This window comes from Balaenoptera ricei, chromosome 9 (genome assembly GCF_028023285.1).
Source record: "Balaenoptera ricei isolate mBalRic1 chromosome 9, mBalRic1.hap2, whole genome shotgun sequence".
Classification (NCBI taxonomy): domain Eukaryota; kingdom Metazoa; phylum Chordata; class Mammalia; order Artiodactyla; family Balaenopteridae; genus Balaenoptera; species Balaenoptera ricei.
The window spans coordinates 28,221,860-28,243,725 of record NC_082647.1 but is presented as its reverse complement, the minus strand read 5'-3'; the positions used below and the strand labels follow the sequence as shown (position 1 = coordinate 28,243,725).

Sequence of the window (21,866 nt, the reverse complement as noted above, 5' to 3'; positions counted from 1 at the left end):
AGCAGTGAATTCCACCATTCTGTCTTCCAGATCACTTATCCGTTCTTCTGCCTCAGTTATTCTGCTATTGATTCCTTCTAGTGTAGTTTTCATTTCAGTTATTGTATTGTTCATCTCTTTTTGTTTTTTTTTTTAATTCTTCTAGGTCTTTGTTAAATATTTCTTGCATCTTCTCGATCTTTGCCTCCATTTTTTTTCCGAGGTCCTGGATCATCTTCACTATCATTATTCTGAATTTTTTTTCTGGAAGGTTGCCTATCTCCACTTCATTTAATTGTTTTTCTGGGGTTTTATCTTGTTCCTTCATCTGGTACATAGCCTGTTCATCTTTTCTGTCTTTCTGTCAATGTGGTTTTTGTTCCACAGGCTGAAGGATTGTATTTCTTCTTGCTTCTGCTGTCTGCCCTCTGGTGGATGAGGCTATCTAAGAGGCTTGTGCAAGTTTCCTGATGGGAGGGACTGGTGGTGGGTAGAGTTGGCTGTTGCTCTGGTGGGCAGAGCTCAGTAAAACTTTAATCTGCTTGACTGCTGATGGGTGGGGCTGGGTTCCCTCCCTGTTGGTTGTTTGGCTTGAGGCAACCCAACACTGGAGCCCACCTAGGCTCCCTGGTGGGGCCAATGGTGGACTCGGGGAGGGCCCACCCCAAGGAGCACCCCCCAGAACCCCTGCTGCCAGTGTCCTTGTCCTCATGGTGAGCCACAGCCACCCCCTGCCTCTGCAGGAGACCCTCCAACACTAACAGGTAGGTCTGGTTCAGTCTCCCATGGGGTCACTGCTCCTTCCCCTGGGTCCTAATGCGCACACTACTTTGTGTGTGCCCTCCAAGAATGGAGTCTCTGTTTCCCCCAGTCCTGTTGAAGTCCTGCAATCAAATCCTGCTAGCCTTCAATTCTGATTCTCTAGGAATTCCTCCTCCCATTGCCGGACCAGGTTTGGGAGCCTGACGTGGGGCTCAGAACCCTCACTCCATTGGGTGGACTTCTGTGGTGTAGGTGTTCTCCAGTCTGTGAGTCACCCTCTATGGGCTTTAAAATAAAAGCCCTTATTCTATGGGCTTTTATTATAGGACATTCTAAGTTCAGGAGCTTAATTATTATATTAATATCATTAAGGATGGGATCTTCTATATCACCAAGGTAGAAAGGCACATGACAATATGGAGAGTATCATAAATGTACTGTAATATATTTAGCTTAGACTGATTTTCCCACATTTCTCTATGCTGTTTCTTCCTCTGTTTTCTTTTAAAATTTTTCTCTTTATTTTAATAGCTATAATCCAATTGAAATCCTTCTTGAGATAAGTCCCGACAAAAGTTTAGGAATAAACAGATTAACAGAAATTATCAAGAGGGTTCAAAAAAGAATTTGAATCTCTAATCCTTCTCTTGAGTAAAAGCAATTATTCATACAGGCAAAAACTCATTTTATGAACAATACTAAAATTGTAAGGACTCTTTATTTAAAAGTGCTTCCTAAAAACTAAATATATGCATTATATCTTGTAATCCTAATAGTTAAGTACTATTATTATGACATTTTACAGGCAGGAAAACTTAAAGAGTTAAATAACTGGGCCAAAATAATGCAACTAGAAAATGGTAATATTCAAGCTCTGATATTTCTTACTCCAAAACCAGGCTCTTAACTGGTTTTTCTTTATTATATTACCTTACTGAAAAAAAAGATTTAAATTGAGGTGACATTGGTTTATAACATTATATCATTACATAAGTTTCATGTGTACAACACTGTATTTTGACTTCTGTATACACTACAGCGTGCTCACCACCAAAAATTTAGTTTCCATCCATCACCATACAGTTGACTTCCTTTGCTCATTTTGCCCCTGCCTCTTCCCATCTGGTAATCACTACTGTATTCTCTGTGTTTTTTTGTGTTTTTTTGGTTTGGTTTTTGTTTTTTCAATTCATTTTGTGTTGTTCGGTTTTTATATTCCAAATATGAGTAAGATCATACAGTATATTTGGTTTTCTCCGTCTGACTTATTTCACTTCACATGATACCCTCAAGTTCCATCCATGTTGTCACAGATGGCAAGATTTCATTCTTTTTTAATGGCTGAGTAGAATTTCATCATACATATGTACATATGTGTATACATTCATTTGTCGATGGGTATTTAGGTTGCTTCCATATTGTCCCTATTGTAAATAATGCTGCAATGAACATAGGGGTGCATATATCTTTTTGAAATAGTTTAACTCTTATTCTTTACTTTTCTAATCTTAAATTAGACAATGCTACTCTGACAATTAACCTAAATACAAAGGCATTTTAATAATATTTTGATAAGATTGTACAAAAATCTTCCAACTGCACTCTTTAAATAAGTCTCTCTTCACCTTACTTCCCCACCCCCAGGCTTCCACAACTCTACTCATACAATCAAAACATCAGCCTGGTATATCTTCCTTAAAATCAACTGATTAATGAATGAGCTTTTCATATCAGATCTTTATGAGCTCATATTTATCCAAAAAGTGAAAATGTGGACTAAATGGTCTTTTTCAGAATAGCATGGTTGATTTTAATATTTCTTCCTAAGAGGGATAGGAATATATATTACAGTGACGCATTTTCATGAAGAAATCCTAGAACCCCTCACAAGGTCTTGCTTTGGAATTAAGCTTTGTATTGATACAATGGGCTGAATCAGCCCACAGCTAATTCTAACCTCTGAATAAGGGGAAATAGCTGGTTTTCCAACTCTTCTGATAATTCTTGTACTTTTGTAGGAATTCAGAACAATACTTGAGAGACAGAGGGCACTATTAAATCATCATTTGTTATATTTTTTAAAGAGAATTTTTTAAAGGGATTAGAAAATGTCAACAAGAAATTTTTGGAAAATCTCCTAATTCACAAGCTGATATTTCTTCATGGAGAAGAGTTAGAAGATATACTGGAGATGACTGCTTTGATAACTCTGATATTGTTGCTTTGCCTTTGAGGGAGCACTTAATCAGACTCTAATAAAAGTGAACAATCTGAAAATTCCTTGAGAACATGCAATTATGGTGTGATGCATCTTTCAATTCACTCACTGACATTCTGAGTGCTTTAAAAAGGTACTCCATCAGCCATTCAGATAGTAGAAATTAAAAGTAGATGGATTGTGAAGAATAAAAATTGGAAGAGAAAAATGAGGCTCAATATCTCTCCTGCATGTGCAGAGTATTGCTTCCATCTCTTCAGTTTACCAAAGCTCAGGTGTAGCTGGAAAGTTATATCTGTACCTCAAAGAGCCAATCTGTCTGGAACAGAGATCTTAAAAGGACCCAACTCAGTGAAAAGCAAAGATGGAAGGCTATAATTTCTAATTAGCAATTAATAAATAAGGTTGAATGTCCAGGAAAATTTCTGCAAACCTTCAAGCTTTCTACAGTCTTCTTTATGTTTTCTCCATTGATGCAGACAAAGTACAAGGGTACACAAAATATGCAGCCTGAGTTGAAGATATTTTAAAGACATTAGACATCCTATTGCCTCAGGAATAACTGGAAGTAACATTTTAAGTACTCTAAATAGGTATGAGTTTTTCCTGTCTTGACACTCAAAAATGTATATTTTTATTACTTTTTAAAAAGCATTCTCACCACACACAGACACACACACACACACATGTGCGCACATGCACAGGCAAAGTTAACTATGTGAGGTGATAAATGTGTTAATTATCTTGATCTTGGTAATCATTCCACGAAGTATATAAAAATCAAATCATCACATTGTACACTTTAAAAATGTATTTTTTAAGTTAAGCTTTTTTACTTTGACATAATTACAGATTCACATGCTTAATACAAAGAAGTCTCCTGTACTTTTTACCCAGTTTTCCCCATCTTGTAAAACTGTAGAACACATCACAACCAAGATATTGACATTGATACAGTCAAGATACAGAACAGTTCCATCCCCATGAAGATTGCTCTTGTTGCCCTGTTATAACCACACTAACTTCCATGCTGTCCACACCTCCTCCTTAATCTCTGGCAACCACTAGTCTGTTTTCCATTTCTATAATTTTCTAGTTTCTAGAATGTTCTGTAAATGGAATCATACAGGTTGTAACCTTGTGAGATTGGATTTTTTTCACTCATCATAATTCTCTGGAGGTTTATTTTAGTTTGTAATGTATCAAAAGTTTGTTCTTTTTTAATACTGAGTAATATTCTATGTTATGAATGTATCACAGTTTCCTTAATGATTCACACTTTGAAGGACATGTGGGTTGTTTCCAATTTTTGACTTTACTAATAAGCTGCTATAAACATTTGTATGTAGGTTTTTGTATGAATAGCATTTTACATTTTCATTTCTCGGGATAAATGCCCAGGATTGCAGTTGGTGGGTCAGATGGTAGTTTCATGTCCAGTTTTTTTGTCAAGAAATTTCCAGTCTGTTTTCCAGACTAGTTTGTACCACTTACATTCCCACCAGCACTGTCTGAGTGATTGTTTCTTCACACCCTCACCAGCGTTTGGTGTTGTCATTATTCTTTATTTGGGCCATTCTGACAGTTGTGTAGTAATATCTCATTGTGGTTTTAATTTGTATTTACCTAATGGATAGTAATGTTGAGCATCTTTTCATGTATTTATTTAACATCTGTATATGCTCCTCTGTGAAGTGTATCTTCATATCTTTTGCCCATTTTCTAATTGGATTGTTTATTTATTGTTTTAAGAGTTCTTTGTGTATTATCAATATTAGTCTCTGTGGTTCGCAAAAATGTTCTCTCATTCTGTTGTTTGTTTTTTCATTCACTTAATGGGGTCTTTTGCTGAGAAAAAGTTTAAAATTTTGATGTCCAATTTATTCGTTTTTGCTTTTGTGGACTATGCTTTTCATGTCAAGTCTATTAACTCTTTGCCAAGGCTTAGATACTGAAGATTTTCTTCTATATTTTTTTCTAAAAGTTTTATAATATTATGTTTTACATTAAAGTATTTAAGTCCATGATCTATATTGAGTTAATTTTTGTATAAGGTATGAAACTTAAAGGTCAAAGTTTTGTTTTGTTTTGTTTTCTTGTTTTTATCTGTGGATGTCCACCTCTCTTGCATCATTCATTAAAAATCCAACTTTCCTCCATGAATTGCTTTTTTACCCTAGTCAAAGTTCAGTTAGGTATATTTATGTGGTACTACTTCTGGGTTCTCTATCCTGTGTCAATTATATGTGTCTATTCCTTTGCCAATACTGTACAGTCTTGATTACTGTATCTATATTATAAGTCTCAAAGTTGGGTACACTAGTCTGGCTCTGTCTTGTCACTGAAAAAAAAAAAAAATTAAAGCCTACTTTAAATGTCTTTGAATGCTCTTATTGTATCCACAGAACCACCTAAGTACTGATTCAATATCCATAATGTTTGGTGAATAGATTCAGAGGAGGTTGCACAAGATGCAATAGCACATTATAGCAACTAGTACTTCAGTGTTTAGTTATCATGTCTGCTTTCCATATAAGTTCTTCCAGGAGAAATACCAAGGATTACTAGTTTAAAATACTCTTTCTTGAAAATTTGCTTTACATTTTGTAGAGTACTTGACTATTACCAGATTTTAAAAGGTAAGCTACTAGAAATGCTCAAAAGTGCTTTAGGAAATTGTATAGAGTTTTGTTTCTTTGCTTACATTATTTAGTCAAGTGAATATATGAAAATAAAGAAAACAGATGTAGGAGATGGAATGTAAATAGTGGCCAATGAGACTTCCTTCCCCATGGGAAGACTGAGGTTCTTTATGACCTCACAGTTCTGGCTTTCAAAAAAAATAGGGAAGTAAATATAAGTGACACTAGCCTTCAGAAGTATATTAACTATAAAGCTGGCCTTAACTCAAAGTATAAATTATCTAGCACATTAAATCTCACATATAGTCTCAACTACAGTTGCAATAATAGAGAATGTCAACTTCCAGTTCTGAGGATGGATTCTGGCCCTTTTCAAATTCTAAGGAGGACCCATGAGTAGGTTCTATATGGAGGAAGATCAGGGCATCCCAAAGCAACCTACCAGATTCCCTGAGGACAGGACTGTTCACACCCAGTAGACCCCCAACTCTGACTGGAAAACAGTTGGTAGACCCCCAGTTCTGACCAGAAGTAATTACTTTCCCAGCTGAGATGGAGATTAAAAGTTTATGGAGAGGAAAGTCAAGGACTGTAGTAAAAATGACTTCCCAGATCCTGAAGAATAACCTGCCATTAGTTATTATTCATTTAACATTTGTTAGATGAACCACAAAAAGCCCTGTGACTGTGAAAATAAAATATTCCTGTCAGACTGTAGCTTCTATCAGAGACCTGCCTCCTCAGGTTGAACTGACTTTGAGGTTGAATTATTTTCTAAACAATTTTTCCAAGATTTAAACCTCTACATCCCCTAATTCTTTTTAGATAAAACAAGAAAGTATAAGTTATATCTGTCCCAACATACTTTCAAATATGGCCATGAAATCTTGAGTTCTGAATTAAAATAATAATTTAAAATTATATCTTTCATTCATCTGTCAATGGACATTTAGGTTGCTTGAATGTATTGACTGTTATAAATAGTGCTGCAATGAACATTGGGGTGTGTGTATCTTTTCAAATTATGGTTTTCTCTGAATATATAAAGATGTGGTATATTTATACAATGGAATATTACTCAGCCATAAAAAAGAATGAAATAATGCCTTTTGCAGCAGCATGGATGGACCTAGAGACAATCATACTAAGTGAAGTAAGCCAGGCAGAGAAAGACAAATATCATATGATATTGCTTATATGTGGAATCTAAAAAAATGATACAAATGAACTTATATACAAAACAGAAATAGATTCACAGACATAGAAGACAAACTTATGGTTACCAGAGGAGAGAGGTGGAGGAGGGATAAATTTGGGATTTGAGTTTGGGATTACCATATACACACTACTATATATAAAATAGATAAACAGCAAGGACCTACTGTACTGTAAGCACCTCCTTGGCCTTAGAACTTAGTTTTACTTTAAAATCTAAGCCTTTACACAAGACAAAATAATAATAGTCATTAAACAAAGTCAAGGACCTTTAGTTACTCCTCAAGGGCTATAGATAATATTCTGAGCCATATCCTGTGAGCTGTTTTGCAGATAATGAAGCTCCTACCAGGTGGAGGAAGATGACCATAATTGTAGCCATGATAGAAGCAACTCCATTTCATAGAATTCCTAGAACTGGCCTCAGAGAAATGGGAACAAACCCTGGAACTGAAGATTAACTGTACTTAAAACAACCAAGATGATGCTGATCAGACCACCACATTACTGATTTTGAGATTACCCTCAGAGCTGGCTGTGCTCCTCTGCCCCCTCCCTCTGCCAATACACCCCTGAAAATCCCCTTGCCGCCTGAGTGTCAATTGGGAGTTGGTTCTTGGACATGAGACTACCTTATCCCCTGGTTGCTGGCTTCCACAGCAATGCAAACTTTCCTTTCCTACCAATACTTGTCTCTCGAGTATTGGCTTTTGAGCGGTGAGCAACTGGACCTGGGTTTGGTAATAGTGTTGCACAGGGAACTATACTCAATATTTTGTAATAACCTATAAGGGAAAAGAATCTGAAAAAAATATATATGTATATATAACTGAATCACTTTGCTGTACACCTGAAACTAACACTTTGTAAATCAACTATACTTCAAATAAAATAAATATCAAACAATTTAGGATATGAATATTATGTAGCTATCATAGTGTTGAAGTTGAAAAAACAGTTTCTTACACATTTTTTTGTATGTTCTGGACTCACTTCAACTTATAGAAATATTATATTTTAAGCTAAAAATGAAGGTCTGACCACTGTCCTCAGCTTCACATTTGGATTATTCAAGTGAGTTTAGTCAGTTCTTCTTGACTCTCTCATAAGTGCTGAGTAAATCTCAAGGTCAACAAATTCAAAATTGCATTCACAGAAGAACCTTTTCTACTTCCCAATACCACCAGAAAGGCTCCTTATCCACTCTTTACTCTCTTATTTAAGATCTGCACTACACACCAGTGATTAAAATTGGAGACTTCAGAACCATCCAATTAACTCAGCTTGTCCTGATTCTAAGTTTACTAGGGGGAGAAAAGGATTATGATCTCTCTTCTAGAGACCTCCACTCTTGGCAAGATGCAGCATTAGGAAAAGGATTTACTCTTCTGTCTGAAACAATTTTTAAAAAAGGAAAAATCTTATGAAATAACAGTTTTCAGATATTGGATATCAGGCAAAACAGGACAGTGGTCTCTGAAAGGGAGGAAATAGTTGAGGCTTATGATTGCTCCAACTCATAGCATGGGGAGAGTTTCCAGGCAGCAGCTCAAAAAAGGGGGAATCCAGGCAGAGTCTGGTGATAACCTAAGTTGAACAGATGGAGTTGGAAGTCTGGGGAAGACAGGTGGCTAGAGTTTGCAGGGCAGAGTACCAGAGAGGAGAGACATGCACAGACAGAGAGAGCTCCAGAAATTCTGTCCCCTGTTCTCCTGAATACTGATCAACACATATCTGTCAGAAAACTACCTCAGGGTAAGGAAATAATCACTCAAAATTATTAGATGAGATGATCACAAGGGCTCACACAGGGTTGAGAATAATTCATGTTCCAATCAGAGTGGAAAACCTCAATATTAATGGAACATCAAGTACAATACTCAGAAAAATATTGCAGCAGTGAGGCAAATGCAGTCCTAAATTAAAGGTTGTTTTAGTCTTACCCAATAAATCTTAAGAGCAAACTGTTTCCAAATAACTGTGCCCCAGAATAACACTCAATGATATTTATAGAAATAAAAATATAGATAGTATTAAACAAAGTAAAATCAGCAATACCTGGCCCTCAATTGAAAAAAATTACCGGGCAGAAAAAGAACAAAAATACGGCTCCTAAAAGAGAGGAAAATCAAGCAATAGGAATGGAGGCAGAAATGACAGAGATGATAAAATTAGTAGACAAGAACAGCAAAAGTTATGAAACCTATACTACATATGTTCAAGAAGGGAGAGGAAAAAATGAGTATGCTGAGTAGCAACAGGAAAAATATATAAGACCCAAATCAAATTTCTAGAGCTGAAAATTACAATGTTTGAGATGAAAAAATATGCTTGATAGAATTAACAGAATTAAGTTAATATAGATACTGCAAAAGAGGGAATTAGTGAACTTAAACATTTAGCAATAGAAACTATCCAAAATGAAATACAGACAAAGAAATGGGTAAAAATCCCCAGAGGTTCAGTGTACTCTGGGACAATTTCAAGTAACCAAATATGTGTGTAGTTGTAGTCCCTGAAGAAAAGGAGGTGAGAGAGAGTATTTTAAGGAATAATGGATGAAGGTTTTCCAAATTGGCTTAAAAAATCTACAAATACACGGAAACTTAATGAATGTCAAACACAGAGACGCATAAAGAAAATGACTTCAAGTTACCTCACAATTAAATTGCATAAAATCATGTAAGGAAAATCTTAAAAGCAGCCAGAGGGGAAAAGATACACATTACATACAGAAGAACAAAGTTAAGAATAAAAGCACATTTTTTGAACAAAAAGAATATAAGCCAGAAGTCTTGCAACATCTTTAAATTCCTGAGTTAAAAAAACACTGTCAATCTAGAATTGTATTCCCAGTGGAAATATCTTTCAAAAATGAAGGCAAAATAGATATATTTTCAAACTTACAAAGCTAAAAGAATAAAAGTTATAACAGGTATTAATTGAAATAACAAGCCTATATGAAAGGAAAGACGAATATGGGAAGATATAAGACACTTTTTGATCTTTTATATTTTTTAATCTTTTAAAAGATAATGTACTGTTTAAACAAAAAACAATAGCAATGCATTTTGAGGTTTATGACATATGTAGAAATAAAACACATGACAGAAGAACACAAAGATGTGAAGGGAGCTATAGGTATGAACTCTTGCGAGTCTTATAATACACATGAAGTGATATAATATTACTTAAAGTAACTGTGATAAGTTAAAATGTATACTGTAAATTCTTAGACAACCACAAAAAATTATGGTAAATAAGTCAACAAACGAAATAAAATTAAATCACAAAAATGGTAAATTAATCCAGAAGAAGGTAGTACAAGAGGAAAACAAAAAAGAGAACAAATAAAAGAAATAGAAAGATGGTAGAATTAAGTTCAGTCATACCAAAATCACATTAAATATAAATGGCTTAAACACATAAATCAAAAGACAGAATCTGTCATATTTGACTAAAACCTAAGAAAACAAAATTCAATTATATTGGACTTCCCTGGTGGCGCAGTGGTTAAGAATCCACCTGCCAATGCAGGGGACACACGTTCGAGCCCTGGTCCGAGAAGATCCCACAGGCCGCGAAGCAACTGAGCCTGCACTCTAGAGCCCGCGAGCCACAACTACCGAGCCCACGTGCCACAACTACTGAAGCCTGCGTGCCTAGAGCCCATGCTCTGCAACAAGAGAAGCCACTGCCATGAGAAGCCCTCATACTGTAACGAAGAGTAGCCCCCGCTCGCTGCAACTAGAGAAAGCCCGCACACAGCAATGAAGATGCAATGCAGCCAAAAATAAATAAATAAATGAATAAAATTTTTAAAAAATCAATTATATTTTACCTACAAGAAACCCACTTTAAATATAATATAAAGACACAAGTAGTTTAAAAATAAAAGGATGGAAAAAGATACACCATGATAAAATTTTAAAAAGTTGTAATAGTTACATTAATATCAGTGTATTTCAGAATGAAGAATATCAACACTGATGAAAAGAGCACTGTATTGTGATAAAGGCATATACTCACAATGAATATATAGCAACCTTAAATGTTTACAAACTAATCAAATACCAGAGCTTCAAAAAACATAAAGCAAAACCAGATAAAAATGCAAGGAGAATTGACAAATCCACAACTACAGGCAAAGATTTCAACATTCCTCTCTCAGTAGTTGATAGAACAAGTAGAAAGCCAATAAAGATATAGAATAATTGAAAATTCTATCAACCAAGATTGAGTGACACTCTAGAACACACCACACAACAACAGCAGAATATATATTCTTTTCAAGGGCACGTGTAATATATACCAAGATATTCTTTCATAAACAAATCTCAGTAAATTTAAAAGGAATCAAATTCTACAGACTCTCCCAGATAATTGAAGAGAAGAGACTGCTAACTCATTCTCTGAGGCCAGCATTACTCTAGTACCAAAACCTGACAACAAACAAACAAACAAACAAAAGACCTATAGGAAAGCTAAAGACCAATGTCCCTCCTGATCACTGTGAAAATTTTAAAATTTTAGTAAATAAAATTTAACAATATATAAAAAGTATAATATATCATGCTCAAAGTTAGTTTAATTCAATGTAATTTAGCAAGTTAACAGACTAAAAAAGAAAACCATAAGATCATCTTGAAAGACACAGCAAAAACATTTAACAAATTCCAACATCTATTCCTGATAAAAACTATCAGCAAACTAGCAATAGAAGAGTTTCCTCAATCTGAAAATTCTACAGCTAACAAACACTGATAACTAATGGTAAGAAAAAAGAGGTTTTACTGCTAACAGAAGAAAAAAGATAAGGATATCTTAAGGCAGAATAAGAAATAAAAGTATCCAGATTGAAAAGCAAGAAATATAAGTGACTTTATTCACATAAGACATTATTGTTTATGTTAGAAAATCCTATGAAGTCCACAAAAAAGCAGCTAGAACTAATAAGTAAGCTTAGCAAGGGTACAGAATTTAAAAAATCAATGTATTACTATATGCTAGCAACTATCAATCAGAAATTGAAGCTGAAAAATAGAGACTTCCCTGGCGGTCCAGTGGTTTAAGACTTTGCCTTCCAATGCAAGGGATGTGGGTTTGATCCCTGGTCGGGAGCTAAGAACCCGCATGCCTCGTGGCCAAAAAACCAAAAACATAACACAGAAGCAATATGGTAATAAATTCAATAAAGACTTTAAAAACGGTCCACATCAAAAAAATCTTTAAAAAAAAAAGAATCTGAAGCTAAAAAATAATACAATTTACAATAGCATCAAAAAATGAAATACAAAAAAAGATATACAATAGCATCAAAAATATGAAATACTTAGGAATAAATCTGTTTAAAGATGAGCAGGACTGTATACTGAAAACTATAGAGCATTGCTCAGAGAAAGTAAAGAATACTAAGTAGAGAGATACAGTGTTCATGGGTCAAGAGAATCAAGATTTTTAAGGTGTCAACTCTTCCCAAGTTGATTTATTGTTTATGACTAGAGTTTATTGAGTCCCTGTTGTAATCTCAAATTTTTTCACTTTTGGTATACACTTTAAATTGTCTAAGGTGATAAAATCCATAAACTCCCTCAAGAAGTGTGAAGGAAGGAAGGATCCTGGAAGCTAGTCTGGAAATCCAACGTCTAAAATATATAATATTGTTTGAAGAAGGGGAGTCTTCACACTAGAAACGGATTTTGTGGCAGTCAGGTTTAGATGGATCAAACATGCTGTCTTTAGAACATCTCTTCTGCCCTAAGCTTTTCCACCAAAACTCTCTCCCACTCTCTTTCAGGATCACTTGGAGTTTGAAAACCATTGCATAAAATAGAAGGCATGTCATTTTCAAGCTTTATTTGAAAATGTATTCCAAGGCCATAGAAGAGGAAGTAAATGGAGAAAGCTATGTCATTTCTTTATGTAGGAGTACTATAAGAGGCCACTATTCTTAGAGGCTCTAACAAACACAGTCTCTGACTCTTCTGAAGAGTCCAAGCATATCTGCGTCTCTTAAAAAAAGATATTGTGTCAAGAAAAAAAGTTGCACTAAATAAAAAAAGATAGAATTAAGCATTAGAATAAATAAGGAAAATAATGGAAATGTCAGCTATAACATGGATGCAAGAGCACACCACTTTTCTTTGAATGGAGAGGCTATCTGACTTTTCTGGCATTTTGGTGATCTTCAGTACATACTTTTTACAGAATAATAACCACAAAGGCATGGAGTCTGATTCAGTGGCCCAGCCATAGACTTGCCACTGAGGAGAGGTCAAAGGGTAGGCTCAGCTCAGCAGGTGTGCAGAACTACAGTTGTCCAGATTCATCCACAACCCTGCAAACAATGCTCCAGGGAGCCCTGACAATCTGGGGTGGGAGGGGATTGAACTATCTAAAAATCCCTGAAGTGAAAACTAATAATGAGAATAGTTTAATTGAGTTAGAGGCTCATTTGATACCAACATACCACTTTATTCCAATAAGGTATTGAACTTGTTTTTTAGTATTGTATACAGTGTCTAAATTGTCCTATATTTTCATTGTGTGCTGAATTCTGTAAAGTGAAAATGCATTTTTAAAAATGCACACTTTGTTCACTGTTTTACCTTCAGTGTGCTCTCTCAACCAAAGAGTAATTGGGTAAAAGTTAAATGATTCTTTGGAAATATCTGTTTAGGTGTTATTACTAAGGGAAACCTTTTACATTTAAACAAAATTAGCTTACCTAAGGTTTCAATGAGATTCTGGCTAAGAGTCTTCTGAAGAAGGAGTTTGACCAAGCCTGGTGACTGTGTGTGAGCAATTACTTCTGGTGATGTGCTAAGGAATGATAAGAAAATAACAGTAATAAGAATACAACCTAATATTGAGCTTTTATTATGGCCAGTCACTGCCCTAAGTGTTTTTTTCAACAGTTTTTTTTTTTTTAAACAATCCAATTTATTTATTTATTATTTATTTATTTATTTATTTATTATTTATTTATTTATTTATTTATTTTTGGCTGTGTTGGGTCTTTGTTTCTGTGCGAGGGCTTTCTCTAGTTGCGGCGAGCGGGGGCCACTCTTCATCGTGGTGCGCGGGCCTCTCACTATCGCGGCCTCTCTTGTTGCGGAGCACAGGCTCCAGATGCGCAGGCTCAGTAGTTGTGGCTCACGGGCCTAGTTGCTCCGCAGCATGTGGGATCCTCCCAGACCAGGGCTCGAACCCGTGTCCCCTGCATTGGCAGGCAGATTCTCAACCACTGCGCCACCAGGGAAGCCCGCCCTAAGTGTTTTATGTGTATTAATTCATTTAATTCTCATAACCAAATGAAGATATTCTTGTGTCATCAGTGGTCCATTTTCAGATGAGGAAACTGCAGCATATACAGGTCAAATTACACATCTGAGGATGGTATGGTGAGTTGTGGAGCAAGCATTCAATCCTGGAAGTCAGCCTCCAGATTCTATGCTCATAAGCACTGCTCTAGACACAATGGTTTTGGTCTTCATTTGATCTAGGCTGATTTGCTCTGTTCTGTGGCTATGGGTTACATCAGTTATTTTTGCCATGAATTTATTAATATACTGACTCTTCTAGGTGAAAGATGTGAGCTTCAGGCTCCGTCTCTCTTGCAGTTAACACGAAGCTCTGCAGTAGAGTTGGTTATTGGCAAGGAGTGTCTAATACATGTGGGCCTGAGATATACTTTCCTCCCAGAGGATCCCAGAGAGGTTCAGAGGGCATCCAAATTTCCCTACACCCTTGAAGTGGTGGATCAGTGGGGCTTGTGGCTCCGTTGAAGAGATGTTGATTTTAGGCATGACATGAGAGGTACATGAGCCAGGGAGCATGAATAGATCTTGGAATCAGAAGTAAAAGATAAAACCGATAGGAATCATACATTTCAGAGGATTGTACATCTCAGTGGAAGCCAACACGGACAATTGCTGATCACAAAGACCAGATGCATCTCACTCATCCAGTGCAAGTTTCATATGTAAGGTTCACAGAACTTAGATAAAAATCTCAAGAAGAAAGGAACAAGAGAGGGGATCTAAAAAGCAAAAACCTAAGTTGACTAAGTTAAACTCTGAAATCAGAAAAAACACTGAAATGACTAAATTGACTTTGATTTAAAGTGTTCCGCTGTTGAGAAAAGTGGAAGCTTGAGAGCTAAATTAGAATACTTTTCTTTGAACTTATTTTATGCTTTTTCAGTATTAATTCTAGTTTTTCTTAACCCATATGTTTACCAATTTGGTTACTCACCATTTCTTGTCATGTCACGGAACTCCTGTCTTGAATTGTTTTTCTCTTTTCCTTTGTTACATACGTTAGACGTACCTTTATGAGCTTCGGTTATTGGTAAACTCTCTTAGTTTTTATTGGTTTGAAAACTCCTTAGTTTTCTTTCATTCTTGAAACATAGACTTTCTAGATGTACAATTTTAGGTTGATAGCTCTTTGTTTTAGCACTTGGAGATTCTTCACTGTTTCCAATTGTTCTTGAGAAGGTAGCCTTAGTCTAATTATAGTTCCTTGTATGTAGTCTTTCTTCTCTCTCTCTCTTTATTACCTTTTCTTTCTTTTGAATGTTCTACTATTTCACTCTCATGTAGGTGAGGGCAAATTTCCCTTTTAAAAATCCTGCTTTGGATTCATTATGCTTCCTGAAAATCTTGATTGTTTTTTTTCACTAATACTGGAAAATTGTTACCCATTGTATCTTCAATGATTGTGTCTCCCTCATTCTTTTTACTATATACTCTTGGAATTCTGATTAAATATATGACACATTTCTCATTCTAGCTTGCATTTTTCTTAACTTCCCCTTCAGAGTTCTGTCTATCTCTGTGTTGTATTCTAAATAATTTTTTAAATGTGTCTTCAAGTTCACACACTTTCTTTTCCAGTTTGTATAGTACTATTTAACCTATTCATTAAGTTTTTAATTTAAATCATTATACTTTTTCTACTTAAAATTTCTATTTGACACCTTTTCATACTTTTTTTAAACATCTTTATTAGAGTATAATTGCTTTACAATGGTGTGTTAGTTTCTGCTTTATAACAAAGTGAATCAGCTATACATATACATATATCCCCATATCTCCTCCCTCTTGCATCTCCCTCCCACCCTCCCTATCCTTTTCATATCTTTCTAGTCACTTTTCAGGGTGTCTAGTTCCTCACTGTATTTGTTTTCTATTGTTGCCATAACAAACTACCACAATACTTATTATTATCTCAAAGCTCTGTAGATTAGCAGATTTGTCCAATACAAGTCTCAGTGGACTAAAATCAAGGTGTCTGCAGAGTTGCGTTGAGGACAGTCTGTTTCTAGGCTTATCATGTTGTTGGCTGAATTCAGTTCCATGCAGCTGTAGGACTGAGGCCTCTGTTTCCTTGCTGGGTTTCAACCAGGGTCATTCTCAGTTTCTAAAGGCTGCCTGCATTCTCTGGCTTGTGACCCTTTTCATCATCAAACCCAGCAACACTGGGGGGTCCAGTTCTCATGTTTCAAATCTCTCTGACTTCCCATTCTGTCTGATCTCACCCACCTGACTCTTCTGCCTTTCTCTTCTGCTTTTAAGAGCTCATATAATCACATTGGTTCCACCTGAATAATCCAGGATAATCTCCCTATTTTAAGGTCATCTGATTAATAATCTTAACTACATCTGCAAAATCCCTTCATAGTAGTATCTAGATTAGTGTTTGAATAATTAGGAGACAGAAATCTTAGGAGGACATTTTTAGAATTCTGCCTGCCATACTTATTATGTATTTCCAAGACCCTCTTTTATATTTTCTAACATTATGAGTCTTCACTTTATATTCTTTATTTAATAATTAGAGTATCTGTTGTCTTTGCACTTTGGATTCTATTTCTTCTGTTTATGTTGTCTCTTGCACAAAATGCTTTATGTCTTGGCAGAATTTATGGGTTTTGATTATAATCTTAGAAATTCTTTGAGCCCCAACTTGAAGAAAGTGTTCCTTTTTTTTGGCCAGGTAGTTGGGGATATTCTCAGCCTAGGACTGTTTTAAAATTACGTTTCAGATTTAGGTCCCTACACACATTGATATTGAGACTTTTGGCCCCTAACCTGCATGGTTATGAATTTTCAAAGGAGATTTTATCCCTCCACCAAGTGCATAGGCCAAAACATGAAAATTCCCTCAATGTTTCCCTCCACAAGGTGGGTTTTTTTTTTTTTTTCCTCATTTTCACTGAGAGTATAGCCCTTGGAGATCCTAACTCTATGTAATTTTCCATTCAACCTCTAACTTGCTTGGGTCCTAGCTTGGTCTCCCATCCTTCATACCCTGTGTACTTATTAAAAGAAAATTTCAGTATCTCTGGGGACTAGCAGTTTCTATCTTCAGTCCTTGCTTAAGTCTCTGGACATTTGCTGGTCCTTCTATATATTTCTCTTCTTAAGGACTTCCATTTTTTTTTTTTTTTTTTTTTTGCCTACATGGTAATGTATGTTATACAATATTTATTATTATTTGGCCTTAAGAAGATCTCCCCCACCTCTAGACATCTCCAATGTCTATACCACCATACTGTCATTAAGAAAAGCCCTTTTATTTCTTTTTTCAAACCCCACATCTTTTTGTTCCTAAACAAATGAGGGTCCTCATATTTGGAAAACCTTTTAATTTTTACTTTATTTATGTGCTGTTTTTACTATTTACTCCTGGACTAATCTGATCTTACTCTGCACTTGGGACATTCCCAGTGCATTCCCAAAACTTACCTAGTATATTGTTATTTTGACTAAAATACTTCGTTTGGGAATAACATGGCTGATGCTGCCCTGGGGTAACAATTTAAACTATTTTTATTTTTATATTACATTACAGTAATAAAACTGAACGTTTGTTTGGGTTTACTGTTTCATTGCTAGTACAGTCCTCTCCCTCCTGAAAATAAAAATATTTAATTGGGAAAAATCCACACACAAGTAAAGATAATAATCATTCAATAACTAAACCAAGAAAACTTTGGAACAAAAGTATCATCACAAAGATTCTTATCAAACATTTAGCCATGGCAAAGATATAATAAAATATCTAATAATAAACTTTGACATATAATAATATGTAGTACACATGTCCAGACACAATTAATGTGTCACGATATTGTTTTATCAAATTTTGCTAATAAATTTAGTTAGTAATACTGGCTAAAAGTGTACCTTCCCACCTCCCAGGCTGAAAAAGGAGAGAGCAAAGCCTTGGAGACCAGGTAGGGTGAAAACAGTGCACACATTTGCAAGGAAGGAAATCTGAATTCTAGAGGTGCTGACGTGTTCAGTGGCAGTTGTGGTGAGTGAAGGATACACATATGCTGCGGAGCCCTCTAAGCACTTGCAAGGAACAGACAGTAAATAGGCACTTAGTGAAATTGCTCCTATTATCTAGACAAGATCCAACCCTAAGCAAGATACAGGGATTTAAAGTGACAAAGCCTTCTAGTTAACTTCTAAGTAAGGCTCAATATAAGAACAAAAACACTGTCTACCCTAGAGTGGGAAGACAAAGATTTGTCTGATCATCTGTTTAGGCTGTCTTTTGGAAACTTTCAAAGACAGCAGTGCACCCCTCAAACTAAAAGAGCTTGAGAACTTTGATGTAAATGGGACAAATGTGAAATGGATGAGTTAAGTCATTTTTGATACATCAACTAAACATCAAGATGTAACAAGAGAACCATATGGCTCACTTAAACAAATTTTAACAAAGTATCATTTTTCCTGCACTCAGCTGGCAGCTGTTGGAAGTAATTCTGTTAAAATGATTCAAGCTGAAATGTTTATATTATTTTCTTGAGAGCAAAACTTACTCATTATAATTTGAAAAGTCATTTCATTTTTTCATAATGAAAATATATTCATCATATAATTCAGCACTGATAAATTGAATGACTAGAAAAAAGCAGAAATGTAATAAATACTATGGATCATAAATAAATGTGTAACATGATAGGGAAGGGAACAAGTGAATAGGGTGAACATAGATGATATACACAAAGCAGCAATATTATATTGTCAGGCTTAAATAGACACATTTTTTTTCATGAAAAAGTGGTTAATTTTGCATTGAGTAATTAATAAACAGACAAATAATAAACATGGGCTATCTATTATATATAATTTTTTAAAGAAATGTATAACTTTAAAAAACCCTCTTTACCATATTTAATTTTCAAGAATAACTTTATAAATAATGTCATTTGCACAAAAAAACCAAACCAGGTCTGATGAGCTCTATGAAAATTAAAGCTATTAAAGGGGTTTTTTAACCTTGTCTTCCATTTTATTTTTAGCATGAGAATTGCTCTAACTTCTCCATATTTTCCTAACTGTACACATTTTTTTGTCTTTGTCAATTTTTTCCCTTTAGTCTAATTTTGGAATGCCAGTAGACCTTACAGTTTAACATGCTGAATGCTAGGAGACTATTTTCTTCCTACTTTTGTTTGAATGTTCAGTTCTTTTTTCTTTTTGGTTTGCACATAAATAATTTATTTTTTTCTTTTGCATATATATCAACAGTTTCAATTTTTTATTCTTTATTTTCCCTCTGGTATTCCATTTCAGTGTTGATGCAGTGGAGTTACATGACTTTTTTCTGTATCTGCATACACAGTGATAATTCATTTAAGTTTTGGAATTTCTTGTTTTTATATATTATGTAGTTCTGAAATAAAATAAACATTTAAGCAAAACTGTTATAAAAATCCACAAATGTGTTAATAATTTTATACTGTTTAGCTTTCTTTCCTAACTATACTGTGCTAATAGTGCAAGTCATAGCAAGCCTTATCCATAGCTCTACAAAGTGCATTTCTTAGTGCACCGAGATCATAAAAGTATGAATTATATTATCAATACTTTAACCATAGGGTCAAATAGAAATTAATCCTTATCTATTTTCTGTTGTTTAGTGGATTCAGCTATAATTTTGCAACTACTACTTTCAATTTTTATACTATATGGATATTTCAAGAGTAATCTGATTGGAATATTTTTTAAATGAGGGAATGTATATTTTATTTAGATTAAACTTTTCTTTTGCACCACCAGATGACCACAGCTTTGATTTTTCAGAAAATTCCCTTGGACAACACTACACAAATGATTTATACAAGTAGCTAATTAACTTGTATATTTTATTTTCTATTTCTACCTTCATGGAAAGTTTCTGAAATAACAAATTGACATTTGAAATGTTACACTGAACCCAAAGTGTTAAGATGAAGCAAATGACCTAATCTCTTGAAGGTCAAGTTATAAATTATTCTTATGATGAAGCAGGATGCATATGGTCCATGAGCAAAATCTCAGCTGAGGGCTTCTTCATGAAGGCACATAGATGGTCTTGGTTGCATCTCAAAGCAGGTTTGGGGTGTTTTACAGCAGCTACTCCAGGACTAATTTAAGTGTCATCAGTTTTCTGGAGCCAAATTTTGTAGTGAGTTCTTAGTGGTTCCCAAAACCCACCACAGGATAGTCGGAGCATTCATGCTTGTCATGGTATGGTCTCATTACTAACTGCAGGAGCCCAGGAAGGGTAAGTGTGGAGGTCAAACATGGGTACAATCCAGGTAAACATGCCAAGCATCACCACAGCAACACCCACAATATTAACGCCAAGTCCAGCTTTAACCTTGAATACGAAAGAGCATGAATGTCAGTCTCAAAAACAAACAAACAAACAAAAAAACCCAAAAACAACCTATGGGAGAATTGGAATACTGTTGAAGAAGACATGTCAGATTTACATGCATCCTAAATGATTAGTATCAATGATTGGTTTCATAAGACAAGGGGTCCTTCCATTCATGTCAAAAAAGAATCTATTCCCAACTAAATGCCATTTAGGTGGAGAGTCTCAGAGAGGTTCCTCTTAGAATATACTGAAGTCATTCTGATTAGAGAAAAATCCCTTTAAAAATCTGCCATTTCATGTCAAATCAGGATTTGAGTTTTGCGGTTTTGTATTTCAGTGAAAATAAGGTTCAGGTCACTATATGAAAACTGAATCCTTCATATTCACTCCATATTATTTCTAGTTTAGCCTTCAGTATTCTCTTATTGAGACTTAATACCTCTTCTATTCATCTTTCTTAGACCTCCCATTTTTCTAGTTCTGATGTCATTATTCTGGTGGCATTAAACAATCTCAAATTGCTTTCTAGCTATTAAGACAGAGGTTGGCAAACTACTGCTCATAAACTGTTTTTGTAAAGAAAGTTTTGCGGGACCACAATTCTGCCCATTTGTTTACATGTTGTTGTTGGCTGCTTTCATGATTCAGTAGTTGTGACAGAGACCATATAGCCCACAGAGTCTCAAATATTTACTCTCTGGCTCTTTACAGAGAAAGCTTGCTTATCTCTGCATTATCTGTATTAAAACATGGAGCCCCAAGGCAAAATAAACATTATAGAGGCCTCCTGTTCTGTCCATGCAAGCCTCTCATTTATTTTAGAATCCTGTTTTTTTTTTAACATTCACATACCTAGCACACTGTTTATATTGTATATTATGCTCATTTTCTTTACCCAAAGGAGATTATACGACTTCTGCATGGAGGCATTTATAGAATTTTTACATTACAGGGGTTTAGGGACAGCAATCTGTCTGGAAGAAAAGAACCTGGGGCTTAACTTGGAACTACATTTGCACAGCAAACTCACTGAATTGCCTTTAGTTATAGTCTTGCTTGGTTTGTTTCGGAAGCTGGTGATCAAGATTGAGAGAAGAGCAGGATATTCTCAAGCTAGTCCTTCTCTACCACTCCTTTTGTAATTGGCAAAATGTGCACGTTTTGTCACTTAAATTTTCTATTATTACTTGCTTGTGCTAATTTCATTTCATTTCACTTCATTTCATTTCGTTTTATTTCAGGTGCCACTGTTAGAATCAGAACAAGAAAGATGACTTTTCATCAGTCAAGCACTGAGCCCAACATCTTATTCAGAGCAAATGTCGGTTCTGTAAATATTCATGATAGTAAACCACAGTGCTTGATTGCTGAATTTCATT

General features: G+C 35.2%; 1 protein-coding gene across 3 annotated transcripts in view; it reads right to left on the bottom strand.

The window, feature by feature from the left end:
• Nucleotides 1–20,057: 20,057 nt before the first annotated feature.
• The window catches only part of SLC13A1 (solute carrier family 13 member 1), a 208,408-nt gene continuing 206,599 nt past the window's right edge, over nt 20,058–21,866 (bottom strand). For all 3 annotated transcript variants that reach the window (XM_059933493.1, XM_059933492.1, XM_059933494.1), the window contains one exon: nt 20,058–20,484. In XM_059933493.1, coding sequence (XP_059789476.1) covers nt 20,347–20,484 — 138 coding nt within the window. In that variant the 3' untranslated portion in view covers nt 20,058–20,346. The remainder of the gene's footprint in view (nt 20,485–21,866) is intronic.